At 49.2% G+C, this 19,811-nt stretch overlaps 1 protein-coding gene across 2 annotated transcripts in view; it reads right to left on the bottom strand.

Moving 5' to 3' along the window:
• xpnpep2 (X-prolyl aminopeptidase (aminopeptidase P) 2, membrane-bound) overlaps nucleotides 1-19,811 on the bottom strand; it is a 178,646-nt gene that overhangs the window by 4,664 nt on the left and 154,171 nt on the right. For both annotated transcript variants that reach the window (XM_041195729.1, XM_041195728.1), the window contains one exon: nucleotides 2,277-2,375. In XM_041195729.1, the coding sequence (XP_041051663.1) occupies nucleotides 2,277-2,375 (99 nt within the window). The remainder of the gene's footprint in view (nucleotides 1-2,276; nucleotides 2,376-19,811) is intronic.

Here is a 19,811-nt window from a genome sequence, read left to right as displayed (position 1 = left end):
CATATTGAGGTAGCTGCTTCACCACCTGTATACCTTGGCAGCAGGATAATGGCGTCTTCCGCAGCCCCTTCCGCCTTGGACTACCTCTTGGCCCTACGTCCCTTTTGCCTGCACCTGTCCTCCCAAAGGTGGCTCCCCTGGAGGCTGAGGCTGTTTGTGCACTCCTGGCTTCCTCCACCTTCTAGCCCTCCCTTCCTCCTCAGAGGAGCTGCCTCCAGTGGACAGTTCAGCTCCCATTCCCAGGCTAAGGGAAGGCTTTCTGAAACCTGCAGGCCCAGAAAAGATTCCTCACTGCTCACCTGAAGGTTAAGAGCCCAGAAAAAGCAGCTGGTATGCATTTTGAAGTACTGCAGATCACATAGGCAAGTTTGAAAAACTTTCAAAAATAAATGCTTGACATTCATGACCCCAGTGAGCCCTTTTATCCCACGTGTGGATGAGGTTAATGTAAATGTATCCTACCCGCCTGCCTGTTGCGCCCATGCGCCAACCTGAGGATTGCATGGGTGCCGAAAAATCAGCGTCAATTGAACACTCAAGGGCTTTAAGTAGCCCGTTAATTAATGGTGGGCACACGTCGGACATCATCGCGTGCCCGCCCAGCGAAATATCGCAATGGCATATGGTAACATTGGGACACTCGCCTGACGTCACCACGCGTCATTTTATGCGCGGATGTGCAGGGCCCGTCCCCGCCTGCCAATGGGGAAATTCTGCCCCATGTCTTTGCTGCATGCTTCAAATCAGCTGGTCATAGAGATCACTAACAGCTGTGTTTCCCTAGACATTATTGAACTGATGCTACTGAAAATGGAGTCCCTAACATCAATACTCAACTCAGTCACGCCCCTTCAGTTTTGTAATTTGTAATGGCTTTTAACTTAATATATAAACGTCAAGAATTTGCTCTGGTATTATTTGTAAACTCTTTTCTTTTGATTACATTTAAGCTCTCATTTCACATAATGACTGGAGCAATTGTTTCTCTCCAGGAAAGCCTCAAATGTTCCTGCTCAAGATTGGCTTTCTCAAGGACAATGCAAGCAAAACTGTCACTGTACAAATTAAGGTGACTCAAAACTATTTGTATGTCTCAATGTAGCCTATTTTCTGATAAAGTTTAATTTTCTTCATCACTGTTGTAAGCTTCTGTTCCTAATTGGCATGGATCCACAGCATGAAACTGCATCTAATTTGCCATTAAATTGGTAATCGCATTCACAGCCCTATAGGATGGGATGGTGTGGGAAGTAGAAAAACATCATACTGAAGGACTACAGGTTATTTTTCTAAGTATAGGGCTGTCTGCAGGAAACTTTACTCTGCAACAAAATATGCTGTTCCCAACTTGAAAGTGATCAGTGGGTACTTCAAGGGACCTGAAATGGGAATGAGTTTAATTCACCAGCATTAAAACCTCTCACCTTGATGAATACTGGATCTGAAACCAGTAAGTGCTGCTTTTTACAGCACCAGCAAGATCGGGATTAGGACTGGATGAGTTCTAGATGCTGTTTTGGAACAACTGACAGACAAGTGCTGCGGTTACCTTGCATGCTAATTTTCCTCCCTCGTTTCCAGATGCCAGAGTGTGAGCTTTGACAGAGAAACATCTGAACAATTTAAACAACACTGGAATCTAGCCGATTGTAGTGTACGTAAAATGAAACATGCTTTCCATGTGCACCCCATGTCACTGTCCTAGATGTCTTTGCAATAAGTTGCAAAATGATGAAGGTAAAAGTGCATTCAGGTGCAGCAGCCTTTACTCAGTACACAAGAGGGGGAGACTAGAATTTCTGATCCTTGTTACCTTAACCTGTTTAAAATATGTGAATGAACAATGCAGTTAAAATATCCCTGATTGGAAAAACCAGGTGAGTTGCATTACAAAATGGTGATGATAAATCACCATAATATGAAAAACTGATGTTTTTTCCACCAGTTTCTAAGTTGCTAAATGAAATGCATTGTGCTCTGATCAAGAAGCTTTCTGAGCTGCACAATCACAAACCCTGAACAACAACTTTAATTTATTATGTGTTGTTATTGCAATAAAACATCCGAAGCTGCTTCACAGGAGTATATTACCAACCAAAATTTGATACTGAGCCACATAAGTAGATATAAGGGGGTCAAAAGTTTGGTCAAAGAGGTGGGTTTTGAAGAGAGAGAGGTAAAGAGTTGGAGAGGTTTAGGATGGAATTCCAGAATTTAGGATCTAAGCAGCTACATCACTTAATCACCTTGCAGATAAGGCACAAATAATAACTCACCTGCGGCTTGTTCATGATGGCCACATTGATCAGTTTTCGTTCATAAGGAACAAGAGACACATGTTCAAAAGTCAGGTAGGGAATACCTCCAAATGTGTGCTGTAAAAATTAATGTTTAAAACAATTCTTATTTCATACATTTTTTTAAAGGACATGAGAATCATTTGGGCATTGCATTATTCCTGTTTTGTGTGATTCTTTAATCTGGCAGGATATATTTCAGCATCAAGTCATCTAATGTACCAGTTTTAATCCAAGTTTTCAATAAAACGCTGATGCCAGAATCAAAATGTCCAAATGTCTTGGCATTTAAAATCCAAATGGAGTTGACTGTGATACTGAGAACAATTAACTGTTTAATGAGAATTACTAAAAAGAAAAAAAAAATTAAAGACTTGTATTTATATAGAGTCTTTCAGATTTTTCAAAACACTTTACAGACATGAAGTATTTTTGAAGTGCAGTCACTGTTGTAACGTAGGAAATGCAGCAGCCAATTTGTACACACAAGCTGCCACAAATAGCAATATGATAATGACCGCACAATTTGTTTTTCTAATATTGATCTGAGGGATAAACATTGGTTAGGATGCCTAGATTAACTCCCCTGGTCTTCTTTAAATAGCTACAGGATCTTTTTCATCCACCTGAGAGCACACGGCCCCTTAGTATCTCACCTGGAGGGTGGCGGCTCTGACAGTGTAGCACTCCCTCAGTACTGCACTGGATTATCAACCTATATTTTTGTGCTCAAGACCTAAAGCAATACCCAAACCCAGAATTTTCTATCTTGGAAAGAGTGCTACCAGAGCCACAGCTGACATGGAGTACAGTGATGGAGGACAGAGTTTGCTGTAAAGTGGAAAATATCAGCACCAGTAGAAAGAACAGAAAAACAACTGTCAGCATGTGCAGAAGCATTTTCAAAGAAAAGTTTTTTTGTTATCTGTAATACCAAGAAGTGGTTTCCTGCTGCAGCTCTGGCTTACCATTTGAAATCTCCAAAGTCTTCTGAAACAGCAGAAACGTTCAATTCATTGCTAGGCAGCCCAATAAGAGATGCTGATTACACAGCATCTAGAATTGTCTTTTCATGTACATAGTTCTTACAAACAATAGTAATACCTGGTTATAATTTCAAAGCAGAACTTCACTAGAGCTCAATGTAAGGACTGCAACCACACTGTTGATCCCTTTTCTCTTTACAGGTTCTTTTAAAACTGCGGTGTGTTCCTGACAATCTTTTTTAACTCAAAGGATTCAAGATGATAAGTGAAATCTACTGTTTATAAAATTTACCAAACTTCATGGTCACAGCTCTCATACATGCTGACTTTTGTCAAATCTAAATTAGGTTACAAGTAGTAGGTTTTTGTTGGTTTGATTTCTCCTCCAGCCACCAGCTGATGTTATGGTAGAAAGCAGCACTCTATACATCTTATATAAAAACAAAAAAACTGCGGATGCTGGAAATCCAAAACAAAAACAGAATTACCTGGAAAAACTCAGCAGGTCTGGCAGCATCGGCGGAGAAGAAAAGAGTTGACGTTTCGAGTCCTCATTACCCTTCGACAGAACTTGAGTTCGAGTCCAGGAAAGAGCTGAAATATAAGCTGGTTTAAGGTGTGTGTGTGGGGGGCGGAGAGATAGAGAGACAGAGAGGTGGAGGGGGTGTTGTGGTTGTAGGGACAAACAAGCATTGATAGAAGCAGATCATCAAAAGATGTCAACGACAATAGTACAATAGAACACATAGGTGTTAAAGTTAAAGTTGGTGATATTATCTAAATGAATGTGCTAATTAAGAATGGATGGTAGGGCACTCAAGGTATAGCTCTAGTGGGTTTTTTTTTTATAATGGAAATAGGTGGGAAAAGGAAAATCTTTATAATTTATTGGAAAAAAAGGAAGGGGGAAACAGAAAGGGGGTGGGGATGGGGGATGGGGGAGGGAGCTCACGTCCTAAAGTTGTTGAATTCAATATTCAGTCCGGAAGGCTGTAAAGTCCCTAGTCGGAAGATGAGGTGTTGTTCCTCCAGTTTGCGTTGGGCTTCACTGGAACAATGCAGCAAGCCAAGGACAGACATGTGGGCAAGAGAGCAGGGTGGAGTGTTAAAATGGCAAGCGACAGGGAGGTTTGGGTCATTCTTGCGGACAGACGGCAGGTGTTCTGCAAAGCGGTCGCCCAGTTTACGTTTGGTCTCTCCAATGTAGAGGAGACCACATTGGGAGCAACGAATGCAGCAGACTAAGTTGGGGGAAATGCAAGTGAAATGCTGCTTCACTTGAAAGGAGTGTTTGGGTCCTTGGACAGTGAGGAGAGAGGAAGTGAAGGGGCAGGTGTTGCATCTTTTGCGTGGGCATGGGGTTGTGCCATAGGAGGGGGTTGAGGAGTAGGGGGTGATGGAGGAGTGGACCAGGGTGTCCCGGAGGGAGCGATCCCTACGGAATGCCGATAAGGGGGGTGAAGGGAAGACGTGTTTGGTGGTGGCATCATGCTGGAGTTGGCGGAAATGGCGGAGGATGATCCTTTGAATGCGGAGGCTGGTGGGGTGATAAGTGAGGACAAGGGGGACCCTATCATGTTTCTGGGAGGGAGGAGAAGGCGTGAGGGCGGATGCGCGGGAGATGGGCCGGACACGGTTGAGGGCCCTGTCAACGACCGTGGGTGGAAAACCTCGGTTAAGGAAGAAGGAGGACATGTCAGAGGAACTGTTTTTGAATGTAGCATCATCGGAACAGATGCGACGGAGGCGAAGGAACTGAGAGAATGGGATGGAGTCCTTACAGGAAGCGGGGTGTGAGGAGCTGTAGTCGAGATAGCTGTGGGAGTTGGTGGGTTTGTAATGGATATTGGGGACAGTCTATCACCAGAGATTGAGACAGAGAGGTCAAGGAAGGGAAGGGAAGTGTCAGAGATGGACCACGTGAAAATGATGGAGGGGTGGAGATTGGAAGCAAAATTAATAAATTTTTCCAAGTCCCTACGAGAGCATGAAGCGGCACCGAAGTAATCATCGATGTACCGGAGAAAGAGTTGTGGAAGGGGGCCGGAGTAGGACTGCAACAAGGAATGTTCCACATACCCCATAAAGAGACAGGCATAGCTGGGGCCCATGCGGGTACCCATAGCCACACCTTTTATTTGGAGGAAGTGAGAGGAGTTGAAGGAGAAATTGTTCAGCATGAGAACAAGTTCAGCCAGACGGAGGAGAGTAGTGGTGGATGGGGATTGTTCGGGCCTCTGTTCGAGGAAGAAGCTAAGGGCCCTCAGACCATCCTGGTGGGGGATGGAGGTGTAGAGGGATTGGACGTCCATGGTGAAGAGGAAGCAGTAAGGGCCAGGGAACTGGAAATTGTTGATGTGATGTAAGGTGTCAGAGGAATCACGGATGTAGGTGGGAAGGGACTGGACAAGGGGAGAGAGAAGGGAGTCAAGATAACGAGAAATGAGTTCCGTGGGGCAGGAGCAAGCTGACATGATCGGTCTACCGGGACAGTTCTGTTTGTGGATTTTGGGTAGGAGGTAGAAGCGGGCCGTCTGAGGTTGGGCGACTATCAGGTTGGAAGCTGTGGGAGGGAGATCCCCAGAGGAGATGAGGTCAGTGACAGTCCTGGAAACAGTGGCTTGATGTTCAGTGGTGGGGTCATGGTCCAGGGAGAGGTAGGAGGAAGTGTCTGCGAGTTGACGCTCAGCCTCCGCGAGGTAGAGGTCAGTGCGCCAGACAACAACAGCACCACCCTTGTCAGCGGGTTTGATGACAATGTCAGGGTTGGACCTGAGAGAATGGAGTGCAGTAAGTTCAGAGAGAGACAGGTTAGAATGGGTGAGAGGAGCAGAGAAATTGAGACGACTAATGTCGCGCCGACAGTTCTCAATGATGCTACATTCAACAACAGTTCCTCTGACATGTCCTCCTTCTTCCTTAACCGAGGTTTTCCACCCATGGTCGTTGACAGGGCCCTCAACCGTGTCCGGCCCATCTCCCGCGCATCCGCCCTCACGCCTTCTCCTCCCTCCCAGAAACATGATAGGGTCCCCCTTGTCCTCACTTATCACCCCACCAGCCTCCGCATTCAAAGGATCATCCTCCGCCATTTCCGCCAACTCCAGCACGATGCCACCACCAAACACATCTTCCCTTCACCCCCCTTATCGGCATTCCGAAGGGATCGCTCCCTCCGGGACACCCTGGTCCACTCCTCCATCACCCCCTACTCCTCAACCCCCTCCTATGGCACAACCCCATGCCCACGCAAAAGATGCAACACCTGCCCCTTCACTTCCTCTCTCCTCACCGTCCAAGGACCCAAACACTCCTTTCAAGTGAAGCAGCATTTCACTTGCATTTCCCCCAACTTAGTCTGCTGCATTCGTTGCTCCCAATGTGGTCTCCTCTACATTGGAGAGACCAAACGTAAACTGGGCGACCGCTTTGCAGAACACCTGCCGTCTTGTCCGCAAGAATGACCCAAACCTCCCTGTCGCTTGCCATTTTAACACTCCACCCTGCTCTCTTGCCCACATGTCTGTCCTTGGCTTGCTGCATTGTTCCAGTGAAGCCCAACGCAAGCTGGAGGAACAACACCTCATCTTCCGACTAGGGACTTTACAGCCTTCCGGACTGAATATTGAATTCAACAACTTTAGGTCGTGAGCTCCCTCCCCCATCCCCACCCCCTTTCTGTTTCCCCCTTCCTTTTGTTTTCCAATAAATTATAAAGATTTTCCTTTTCCCACCTATTTCCATTATAAAAAAAAAACCCACTAGAGCTATACCTTGAGTGCCCTACCATCCATTCTTAATTAGCACATTCATTTAGATAATATCACCAACTTTAACTTTAACACCTATGTGTTCTATTGTACTATTGTCGTTGACATCTTTTGATGATCTGCTTCTATCACTGCTTGTTTGTCCCTACAACAACACCCCACCTCCACCTCTCTGTCTCTCTATCTCTCCGCCCCCCACACACACACCTTAAACCAGCTTATATTTCAGCTCTTTCCTGGACTCGAACTCAAGTTCTGTCGAAGGGTCATGAGGACTCGAAACGTCAACTCTTTTCTTCTCCGCCGTTGCTGCCAGACCTGCTGAGTTTTTCCAGGTAATTCTGTTTTTGTTTTGGATTTCCAGCATCCGCAGTTTTTTTGTTTTTATCTCTGTGTTTAATTGACTGCCACTGCTCTTCAAGAAATGCCTACCTCCTCGAAGAAGTTCTGTTCCTCTCTGCGAGAAGATTTCCGTATCTCTCTGTTGCCTTGTTCACCTTCATTGCTTTCCATTTCCCTCCTAGTGTTTGACAAGGTGTTTACTAAAACCCGCTTTCACAGCCATATCTCCTTTCTCAGTGACTGTCTCTGTCTCCGACTTACCCCACGTGGATTTCAACTGAAATTCCACCCCTCATGTTTCGAACCCACCCAGGATTACAGGTATCTCCGGGACATAAAACGTTTCTCGGACTGCTGTTCCCGTCACATTCTGAAATCCACTCTCAGTGCCATGCGCCGCCATATGAACACACTCGACCTCTCCCTCCAGCAGCACCGCCGTACCCTTTTTCAAAGCTGCGCGTGCCCCCAGTTTCATTTTATCCATCGGCTCATCCGACGCCTCAACAAGAAACTTTTTCTCTTTCTCTCAAGTGCTAAGGAACGCAAGCTCCAACAACTCATCGACACCAACACCCATCTAGGACCCTCCACCCCTGCCTGTCCCTCCGTCCCCACCCCATCTTCCAATCCCAGCCCCAGCCGTGTATTCACTATACCCCCTGACCTTCCCCTCTCCGATGCTGAACGTTCAGTGCTCAGCAAAGGACTTAGTTGCATACCCTTACGCCCTCACCTCAATGAATTTCGGGCTCGGCATGATACTGAACTCTTCTTCCGCCGTCTTCGTCTCCGGGCTCACTTCTTTGGGCAGGAGTCCTCTCCCAGTTCAACCGATCCTTTTACCCATCTCCAATATTCTCCCTCCACCTGGACCCCTCCCTCTGGGTTCTTACCTTCTCTCGATCTTTCCATTGAGAACTGTCGGCGCGACATTAGTCGTCTCAATTTCTCTGCTCCTCTCACCCATTCTAACCTGTCTCTCTCTGAACTTACTGCACTCCATTCTCTCAGGTCCAACCCTGACATTGTCATCAAACCCGCTGACAAGGGTGGTGCTGTTGTTGTCTGGCGCACTGACCTCTACCTCGCGGAGGCTGAGCGTCAACTCGCAGACACTTCCTCCTACCTCTCCCTGGACCATGACCCCACCACTGAACATCAAGCCACTGTTTCCAGGACTGTCACTGACCTCATCTCCTCTGGGGATCTCCCTCCCACAGCTTCCAACCTGATAGTCGCCCAACCTCAGACGGCCCGCTTCTACCTCCTACCCAAAATCCACAAACAGAACTGCCCCGGTAGACCGATCGTCTCAGCTTACTCCTGCCCCACAGAACTCATTTCTCGTTATCTTGACTCCCTTCTCTCTCCCCTTGTCCAGTCCCTTCCCACCTACATCCGTGATTCCTCTGACACTTTACGTCACATCAACAATTTCCAGTTCCCTGGCCCCTACTGCTTCCTCTTCACCATGGACGTCCAATCCCTCTACACCTCCATCCCCCACCAGGATGGTCTGAGGGCCCTTAGCTTCTTCCTCGAACAGAGGCCCGAACAATCCCCATCCACCACTACTCTCCTCCGTCTGGCTGAACTTGTTCTCACGCTGAACAATTTCTCCTTCAACTCCGCTCACTTCCTCCAAATAAAAGGTGTGGCTATGGGTACCCGCATGGGCCCCAGCTATGCCTGTCTCTTTATGGGGTATGTGGAACATTCCTTGTTGCAGTCCTACTCCGGCCCCCTTCCACAACTCTTTCTCCGGTACATCGATGATTACTTCGGTGCCGCTTCATGCTCTCGTCAGGACTTGGAAAAATTTATTAATTTTGCTTCCAATCTCCACCCCTCCATCATTTTCACGTGGTCCATCTCTGACACTTCCCTTCCCTTCCTTGACCTCTCTGTCTCAATCTCTGGTGATAGACTGTCCACCAATATCCATTACAAACCCACCGACTCCCACAGCTATCTCGACTACAGCTCCTCACACCCCGCTTCCTGTAAGGACTCCATCCCATTCTCTCAGTTCCTTCGCCTCCGTCGCATCTGTTCCGATGATGCTACATTCAAAAACAGTTCCTCTGACATGTCCTCCTTCTTCCTTAACCGAGGTTTTCCACCCACGGTCGTTGACAGGGCCCTCAACCGTGTCCGGCCCATCTCCCGCGCATCCGCCCTCACGCCTTCTCCTCCCTCCCAGAAACATGATAGGGTCCCCCTTGTCCTCACTTATCACCCCACCAGCCTCCGCATTCAAAGGATCATCCTCCGCCATTTCCGCCAACTCCAGCATGATGCCACCACCAAACACATCTTCCCTTCACCCCCCTTATCGGCATTCCGTAGGGATCGCTCCCTCCGGGACACCCTGGTCCACTCCTCCATCACCCCCTACTCCTCAACCCCCTCCTATGGCACAACCCCATGCCCACGCAGAAGATGCAACACCTGCCCCTTCACTTCCTCTCTCCTCACCGTCCAAGGACCCAAACACTCCTTTCAAGTGAAGCAGCATTTCACTTGCATTTCCCCCAACTTAGTCTACTGCATTCGTTGCTCCCAATGTGGTCTCCTCTACATTGGAGAGACCAAACGTAAACTGGGCGACCGCTTTGCAGAACACCTGCCGTCTTGTCCGCAAGAATGACCCAAACCTCCCTGTCGCTTGCCATTTTAACACTCCACCCTGCTCTCTTGCCCACATGTCTGTCCTTGGCTTGCTGCATTGTTCCAGTGAAGCCCAACGCAAGCTGGAGGAACAACACCTCATCTTCCGACTAGGGACTTTACAGCCTTCCGGACTGAATATTGAATTCAACAACTTTAGGTCGTGAGCTCCCTCCCCCATCCCCACCCCCTTTCTGTTTCCCCCTTCCTTTTGTTTTCCAATAAATTATAAAGATTTTCCTTTTCCCACCTATTTCCATTATAAAAAAAAAACCCACTAGAGCTATACCTTGAGTGCCCTACCATCCATTCTTAATTAGCACATTCATTTAGATAATATCACCAACTTTAACTTTAACACCTATGTGTTCTATTGTACTATTGTCGTTGACATCTTTTGATGATCTGCTTCTATCACTGCTTGTTTGTCCCTACAACAACACCCCACCTCCACCTCTCTGTCTCTCTATCTCTCCGCCCCCCACACACACACCTTAAACCAGCTTATATTTCAGCTCTTTCCTGGACTCGAACTCAAGTTCTGTCGAAGGGTCATGAGGACTCGAAACGTCAACTCTTTTCTTCTCCGCCGTTGCTGCCAGACCTGCTGAGTTTTTCCAGGTAATTCTGTTTTTGTTTTGGATTTCCAGCATCCGCAGTTTTTTTGTTTTTATCTCTGTGTTTAATTGACTGCCACTGCTCTTCAAGAAATGCCTACCTCCTCGAAGAAGTTCTGTTCCTCTCTGCGAGAAGATTTCCGTATCTCTCTGTTGCCTTGTTCACCTTCATTGCTTTCCATTTCCCTCCTAGTGTTTGACAAGGTGTTTACTAAAACCCGCTTTCACAGCCATATCTCCTTTCTCAGTGACTGTCTCTGTCTCCGACTTACCCCACGTGGATTTCAACTGAATTCCACCCCTCATGTTTCGAACCCACCCAGGATTACAGGTATCTCCGGGACATAAAACGTTTCTCGGACTGCTGTTCCCGTCACATTCTGAAATCCACTCTCAGTGCCATGCGCCGCCATATGAACACACTCGACCTCTCCCTCCAGCAGCACCGCCGTACCCTTTTTCAAAGCTGCGCGTGCCCCCAGTTTCATTTTATCCATCGGCTCATCCGACGCCTCAACAAGAAACTTTTTCTCTTTCTCTCAAGTGCTAAGGAACGCAAGCTCCAACAACTCATCGACACCAACACCCATCTAGGACCCTCCACCCCTGCCTGTCCCTCCGTCCCCACCCCATCTTCCAATCCCAGCCCCAGCCGTGTATTCACTATACCCCCTGACCTTCCCCTCTCCGATGCTGAACGTTCAGTGCTCAGCAAAGGACTTAGTTGCATACCCTTACGCCCTCACCTCAATGAATTTCGGGCTCGGCATGATACTGAACTCTTCTTCCGCCGTCTTCGTCTCCGGGCTCACTTCTTTGGGCAGGAGTCCTCTCCCAGTTCAACCGATCCTTTTACCCATCTCCAATATTCTCCCTCCACCTGGACCCCTCCCTCTGGGTTCTTACCTTCTCTCGATCTTTCCATTGAGAACTGTCGGCGCGACATTAGTCGTCTCAATTTCTCTGCTCCTCTCACCCATTCTAACCTGTCTCTCTCTGAACTTACTGCACTCCATTCTCTCAGGTCCAACCCTGACATTGTCATCAAACCCGCTGACAAGGGTGGTGCTGTTGTTGTCTGGCGCACTGACCTCTACCTCGCGGAGGCTGAGCGTCAACTCGCAGACACTTCCTCCTACCTCTCCCTGGACCATGACCCCACCACTGAACATCAAGCCACTGTTTCCAGGACTGTCACTGACCTCATCTCCTCTGGGGATCTCCCTCCCACAGCTTCCAACCTGATAGTCGCCCAACCTCAGACGGCCCGCTTCTACCTCCTACCCAAAATCCACAAACAGAACTGCCCCGGTAGACCGATCGTCTCAGCTTACTCCTGCCCCACAGAACTCATTTCTCGTTATCTTGACTCCCTTCTCTCTCCCCTTGTCCAGTCCCTTCCCACCTACATCCGTGATTCCTCTGACACTTTACGTCACATCAACAATTTCCAGTTCCCTGGCCCCTACTGCTTCCTCTTCACCATGGACGTCCAATCCCTCTACACCTCCATCCCCCACCAGGATGGTCTGAGGGCCCTTAGCTTCTTCCTCGAACAGAGGCCCGAACAATCCCCATCCACCACTACTCTCCTCCGTCTGGCTGAACTTGTTCTCACGCTGAACAATTTCTCCTTCAACTCCTCTCACTTCCTCCAAATAAAAGGTGTGGCTATGGGTACCCGCATGGGCCCCAGCTATGCCTGTCTCTTTATGGGGTATGTGGAACATTCCTTGTTGCAGTCCTACTCCGGCCCCCTTCCACAACTCTTTCTCCGGTACATCGATGATTACTTCGGTGCCGCTTCATGCTCTCGTCAGGACTTGGAAAAATTTATTAATTTTGCTTCCAATCTCCACCCCTCCATCATTTTCACGTGGTCCATCTCTGACACTTCCCTTCCCTTCCTTGACCTCTCTGTCTCAATCTCTGGTGATAGACTGTCCACCAATATCCATTACAAACCCACCGACTCCCACAGCTATCTCGACTACAGCTCCTCACACCCCGCTTCCTGTAAGGACTCCATCCCATTCTCTCAGTTCCTTCGCCTCCGTCGCATCTGTTCCGATGATGCTACATTCAAAAACAGTTCCTCTGACATGTCCTCCTTCTTCCTTAACCGAGGTTTTCCACCCACGGTCGTTGACAGGGCCCTCAACCGTGTCCGGCCCATCTCCCGCGCATCCGCCCTCACGCCTTCTCCTCCCTCCCAGAAACATGATAGGGTCCCCCTTGTCCTCACTTATCACCCCACCAGCCTCCGCATTCAAAGGATCATCCTCCGCCATTTCCGCCAACTCCAGCACGATGCCACCACCAAACACATCTTCCCTTCACCCCCCTTATCGGCATTCCGAAGGGATCGCTCCCTCCGGGACACCCTGGTCCACTCCTCCATCACCCCCTACTCCTCAACCCCCTCCTATGGCACAACCCCATGCCCACGCAAAAGATGCAACACCTGCCCCTTCACTTCCTCTCTCCTCACCGTCCAAGGACCCAAACACTCCTTTCAAGTGAAGCAGCATTTCACTTGCATTTCCCCCAACTTAGTCTGCTGCATTCGTTGCTCCCAATGTGGTCTCCTCTACATTGGAGAGACCAAACGTAAACTGGGCGACCGCTTTGCAGAACACCTGCCGTCTTGTCCGCAAGAATGACCCAAACCTCCCTGTCGCTTGCCATTTTAACACTCCACCCTGCTCTCTTGCCCACATGTCTGTCCTTGGCTTGCTGCATTGTTCCAGTGAAGCCCAACGCAAGCTGGAGGAACAACACCTCATCTTCCGACTAGGGACTTTACAGCCTTCCGGACTGAATATTGAATTCAACAACTTTAGGTCGTGAGCTCCCTCCCCCATCCCCACCCCCTTTCTGTTTCCCCCTTCCTTTTGTTTTCCAATAAATTATAAAGATTTTCCTTTTCCCACCTATTTCCATTATAAAAAAAAAACCCACTAGAGCTATACCTTGAGTGCCCTACCATCCATTCTTAATTAGCACATTCATTTAGATAATATCACCAACTTTAACTTTAACACCTATGTGTTCTATTGTACTATTGTCGTTGACATCTTTTGATGATCTGCTTCTATCACTGCTTGTTTGTCCCTACAACAACACCCCACCTCCACCTCTCTGTCTCTCTATCTCTCCGCCCCCCACACACACACCTTAAACCAGCTTATATTTCAGCTCTTTCCTGGACTCGAACTCAAGTTCTGTCGAAGGGTCATGAGGACTCGAAACGTCAACTCTTTTCTTCTCCGCCGTTGCTGCCAGACCTGCTGAGTTTTTCCAGGTAATTCTGTTTTTGTTTTGGATTTCCAGCATCCGCAGTTTTTTTGTTTTTATCTCTGTGTTTAATTGACTGCCACTGCTCTTCAAGAAATGCCTACCTCCTCGAAGAAGTTCTGTTCCTCTCTGCGAGAAGATTTCCGTATCTCTCTGTTGCCTTGTTCACCTTCATTGCTTTCCATTTCCCTCCTAGTGTTTGACAAGGTGTTTACTAAAACCCGCTTTCACAGCCATATCTCCTTTCTCAGTGACTGTCTCTGTCTCCGACTTACCCCACGTGGATTTCAACTGAAATTCCACCCCTCATGTTTCGAACCCACCCAGGATTACAGGTATCTCCGGGACATAAAACGTTTCTCGGACTGCTGTTCCCGTCACATTCTGAAATCCACTCTCAGTGCCATGCGCCGCCATATGAACACACTCGACCTCTCCCTCCAGCAGCACCGCCGTACCCTTTTTCAAAGCTGCGCGTGCCCCCAGTTTCATTTTATCCATCGGCTCATCCGACGCCTCAACAAGAAACTTTTTCTCTTTCTCTCAAGTGCTAAGGAACGCAAGCTCCAACAACTCATCGACACCAACACCCATCTAGGACCCTCCACCCCTGCCTGTCCCTCCGTCCCCACCCCATCTTCCAATCCCAGCCCCAGCCGTGTATTCACTATACCCCCTGACCTTCCCCTCTCCGATGCTGAACGTTCAGTGCTCAGCAAAGGACTTAGTTGCATACCCTTACGCCCTCACCTCAATGAATTTCGGGCTCGGCATGATACTGAACTCTTCTTCCGCCGTCTTCGTCTCCGGGCTCACTTCTTTGGGCAGGAGTCCTCTCCCAGTTCAACCGATCCTTTTACCCATCTCCAATATTCTCCCTCCACCTGGACCCCTCCCTCTGGGTTCTTACCTTCTCTCGATCTTTCCATTGAGAACTGTCGGCGCGACATTAGTCGTCTCAATTTCTCTGCTCCTCTCACCCATTCTAACCTGTCTCTCTCTGAACTTACTGCACTCCATTCTCTCAGGTCCAACCCTGACATTGTCATCAAACCCGCTGACAAGGGTGGTGCTGTTGTTGTCTGGCGCACTGACCTCTACCTCGCGGAGGCTGAGCGTCAACTCGCAGACACTTCCTCCTACCTCTCCCTGGACCATGACCCCACCACTGAACATCAAGCCACTGTTTCCAGGACTGTCACTGACCTCATCTCCTCTGGGGATCTCCCTCCCACAGCTTCCAACCTGATAGTCGCCCAACCTCAGACGGCCCGCTTCTACCTCCTACCCAAAATCCACAAACAGAACTGCCCCGGTAGACCGATCGTCTCAGCTTACTCCTGCCCCACAGAACTCATTTCTCGTTATCTTGACTCCCTTCTCTCTCCCCTTGTCCAGTCCCTTCCCACCTACATCCGTGATTCCTCTGACACTTTACGTCACATCAACAATTTCCAGTTCCCTGGCCCCTACTGCTTCCTCTTCACCATGGACGTCCAATCCCTCTACACCTCCATCCCCCACCAGGATGGTCTGAGGGCCCTTAGCTTCTTCCTCGAACAGAGGCCCGAACAATCCCCATCCACCACTACTCTCCTCCGTCTGGCTGAACTTGTTCTCACGCTGAACAATTTCTCCTTCAACTCCGCTCACTTCCTCCAAATAAAAGGTGTGGCTATGGGTACCCGCATGGGCCCCAGCTATGCCTGTCTCTTTATGGGGTATGTGGAACATTCCTTGTTGCAGTCCTACTCCGGCCCCCTTCCACAACTCTTTCTCCGGTACATCGATGATTACTTCGGTGCCGCTTCATGCTCTCGTCAGGACTTGGAAAAATTTATTAATTTTGCTTCCAATCTCCACCCCTCCATCATTTTCACGTGGTCCATCTCTGACACTTCCCTTCCCTTCCTTGACCTCTCTGTCTCAATCTCTGGTGATAGACTGTCCACCAATATCCATTACAAACCCACCGACTCCCACAGCTATCTCGACTACAGCTCCTCACACCCCGCTTCCTGTAAGGACTCCATCCCATTCTCTCAGTTCCTTCGCCTCCGTCGCATCTGTTCCGATGATGCTACATTCAAAAACAGTTCCTCTGACATGTCCTCCTTCTTCCTTAACCGAGGTTTTCCACCCACGGTCGTTGACAGGGCCCTCAACCGTGTCCGGCCCATCTCCCGCGCATCCGCCCTCACGCCTTCTCCTCCCTCCCAGAAACATGATAGGGTCCCCCTTGTCCTCACTTATCACCCCACCAGCCTCCGCATTCAAAGGATCATCCTCCGCCATTTCCGCCAACTCCAGCATGATGCCACCACCAAACACATCTTCCCTTCACCCCCCTTATCGGCATTCCGTAGGGATCGCTCCCTCCGGGACACCCTGGTCCACTCCTCCATCACCCCCTACTCCTCAACCCCCTCCTATGGCACAACCCCATGCCCACGCAGAAGATGCAACACCTGCCCCTTCACTTCCTCTCTCCTCACCGTCCAAGGACCCAAACACTCCTTTCAAGTGAAGCAGCATTTCACTTGCATTTCCCCCAACTTAGTCTACTGCATTCGTTGCTCCCAATGTGGTCTCCTCTACATTGGAGAGACCAAACGTAAACTGGGCGACCGCTTTGCAGAACACCTGCCGTCTTGTCCGCAAGAATGACCCAAACCTCCCTGTCGCTTGCCATTTTAACACTCCACCCTGCTCTCTTGCCCACATGTCTGTCCTTGGCTTGCTGCATTGTTCCAGTGAAGCCCAACGCAAGCTGGAGGAACAACACCTCATCTTCCGACTAGGGACTTTACAGCCTTCCGGACTGAATATTGAATTCAACAACTTTAGGTCGTGAGCTCCCTCCCCCATCCCCACCCCCTTTCTGTTTCCCCCTTCCTTTTGTTTTCCAATAAATTATAAAGATTTTCCTTTTCCCACCTATTTCCATTATAAAAAAAAAACCCACTAGAGCTATACCTTGAGTGCCCTACCATCCATTCTTAATTAGCACATTCATTTAGATAATATCACCAACTTTAACTTTAACACCTATGTGTTCTATTGTACTATTGTCGTTGACATCTTTTGATGATCTGCTTCTATCACTGCTTGTTTGTCCCTACAACAACACCCCACCTCCACCTCTCTGTCTCTCTATCTCTCCGCCCCCCACACACACACCTTAAACCAGCTTATATTTCAGCTCTTTCCTGGACTCGAACTCAAGTTCTGTCGAAGGGTCATGAGGACTCGAAACGTCAACTCTTTTCTTCTCCGCCGTTGCTGCCAGACCTGCTGAGTTTTTCCAGGTAATTCTGTTTTTGTTTTGGATTTCCAGCATCCGCAGTTTTTTTGTTTTTATCTCTGTGTTTAATTGACTGCCACTGCTCTTCAAGAAATGCCTACCTCCTCGAAGAAGTTCTGTTCCTCTCTGCGAGAAGATTTCCGTATCTCTCTGTTGCCTTGTTCACCTTCATTGCTTTCCATTTCCCTCCTAGTGTTTGACAAGGTGTTTACTAAAACCCGCTTTCACAGCCATATCTCCTTTCTCAGTGACTGTCTCTGTCTCCGACTTACCCCACGTGGATTTCAACTGAAATTCCACCCCTCATGTTTCGAACCCACCCAGGATTACAGGTATCTCCGGGACATAAAACGTTTCTCGGACTGCTGTTCCCGTCACATTCTGAAATCCACTCTCAGTGCCATGCGCCGCCATATGAACACACTCGACCTCTCCCTCCAGCAGCACCGCCGTACCCTTTTTCAAAGCTGCGCGTGCCCCCAGTTTCATTTTATCCATCGGCTCATCCGACGCCTCAACAAGAAACTTTTTCTCTTTCTCTCAAGTGCTAAGGAACGCAAGCTCCAACAACTCATCGACACCAACACCCATCTAGGACCCTCCACCCCTGCCTGTCCCTCCGTCCCCACCCCATCTTCCAATCCCAGCCCCAGCCGTGTATTCACTATACCCCCTGACCTTCCCCTCTCCGATGCTGAACGTTCAGTGCTCAGCAAAGGACTTAGTTGCATACCCTTACGCCCTCACCTCAATGAATTTCGGGCTCGGCATGATACTGAACTCTTCTTCCGCCGTCTTCGTCTCCGGGCTCACTTCTTTGGGCAGGAGTCCTCTCCCAGTTCAACCGATCCTTTTACCCATCTCCAATATTCTCCCTCCACCTGGACCCCTCCCTCTGGGTTCTTACCTTCTCTCGATCTTTCCATTGAGAACTGTCGGCGCGACATTAGTCGTCTCAATTTCTCTGCTCCTCTCACCCATTCTAACCTGTCTCTCTCTGAACTTACTGCACTCCATTCTCTCAGGTCCAACCCTGACATTGTCATCAAACCCGCTGACAAGGGTGGTGCTGTTGTTGTCTGGCGCACTGACCTCTACCTCGCGGAGGCTGAGCGTCAACTCGCAGACACTTCCTCCTACCTCTCCCTGGACCATGACCCCACCACTGAACATCAAGCCACTGTTTCCAGGACTGTCACTGACCTCATCTCCTCTGGGGATCTCCCTCCCACAGCTTCCAACCTGATAGTCGCCCAACCTCAGACGGCCCGCTTCTACCTCCTACCCAAAATCCACAAACAGAACTGCCCCGGTAGACCGATCGTCTCAGCTTACTCCTGCCCCACAGAACTCATTTCTCGTTATCTTGACTCCCTTCTCTCTCCCCTTGTCCAGTCCCTTCCCACCTACATCCGTGATTCCTCTGACACTTTACGTCACATCAACAATTTCCAGTTCCCTGGCCCCTACTGCTTCCTCTTCACCATGGACGTCCAATCCCTCTACACCTCCATCCCCCACCAGGATGGTCTGAGGGCCCTTAGCTTCTTCCTCGAACAGAGGCCCGAACAATCCCCATCCACCACTACTCTCCTCCGTCTGGCTGAACTTGTTCTCACGCTGAACAATTTCTCCTTCAACTCCTCTCACTTCCTCCAAATAAAAGGTGTGGCTATGGGTACCCGCATGGGCCCCAGCTATGCCTGTCTCTTTATGGGGTATGTGGAACATTCCTTGTTGCAGTCCTACTCCGGCCCCCTTCCACAACTCTTTCTCCGGTACATCGATGATTACTTCGGTGCCGCTTCATGCTCTCGTCAGGACTTGGAAAAATTTATTAATTTTGCTTCCAATCTCCACCCCTCCATCATTTTCACGTGGTCCATCTCTGACACTTCCCTTCCCTTCCTTGACCTCTCTGTCTCAATCTCTGGTGATAGACTGTCCACCAATATCCATTACAAACCCACCGACTCCCACAGCTATCTCGACTACAGCTCCTCACACCCCGCTTCCTGTAAGGACTCCATCCCATTCTCTCAGTTCCTTCGCCTCCGTCGCATCTGTTCCGATGATGCTACATTCAAAAACAGTTCCTCTGACATGTCCTCCTTCTTCCTTAACCGAGGTTTTCCACCCACGGTCGTTGACAGGGCCCTCAACCGTGTCCGGCCCATCTCCCGCGCATCCGCCCTCACGCCTTCTCCTCCCTCCCAGAAACATGATAGGGTCCCCCTTGTCCTCACTTATCACCCCACCAGCCTCCGCATTCAAAGGATCATCCTCCGCCATTTCCGCCAACTCCAGCATGATGCCACCACCAAACACATCTTCCCTTCACCCCCCTTATCGGCATTCCGTAGGGATCGCTCCCTCCGGGACACCCTGGTCCACTCCTCCATCACCCCCTACTCCTCAACCCCCTCCTATGGCACAACCCCATGCCCACGCAGAAGATGCAACACCTGCCCCTTCACTTCCTCTCTCCTCACCGTCCAAGGACCCAAACACTCCTTTCAAGTGAA

This window comes from Carcharodon carcharias, chromosome 9 (genome assembly GCF_017639515.1).
Source record: "Carcharodon carcharias isolate sCarCar2 chromosome 9, sCarCar2.pri, whole genome shotgun sequence".
NCBI lineage: Eukaryota > Metazoa > Chordata > Chondrichthyes > Lamniformes > Lamnidae > Carcharodon > Carcharodon carcharias.
Note: the sequence above shows the minus strand (reverse complement) of the source record. Positions and strands in the feature narration are given on the sequence as shown.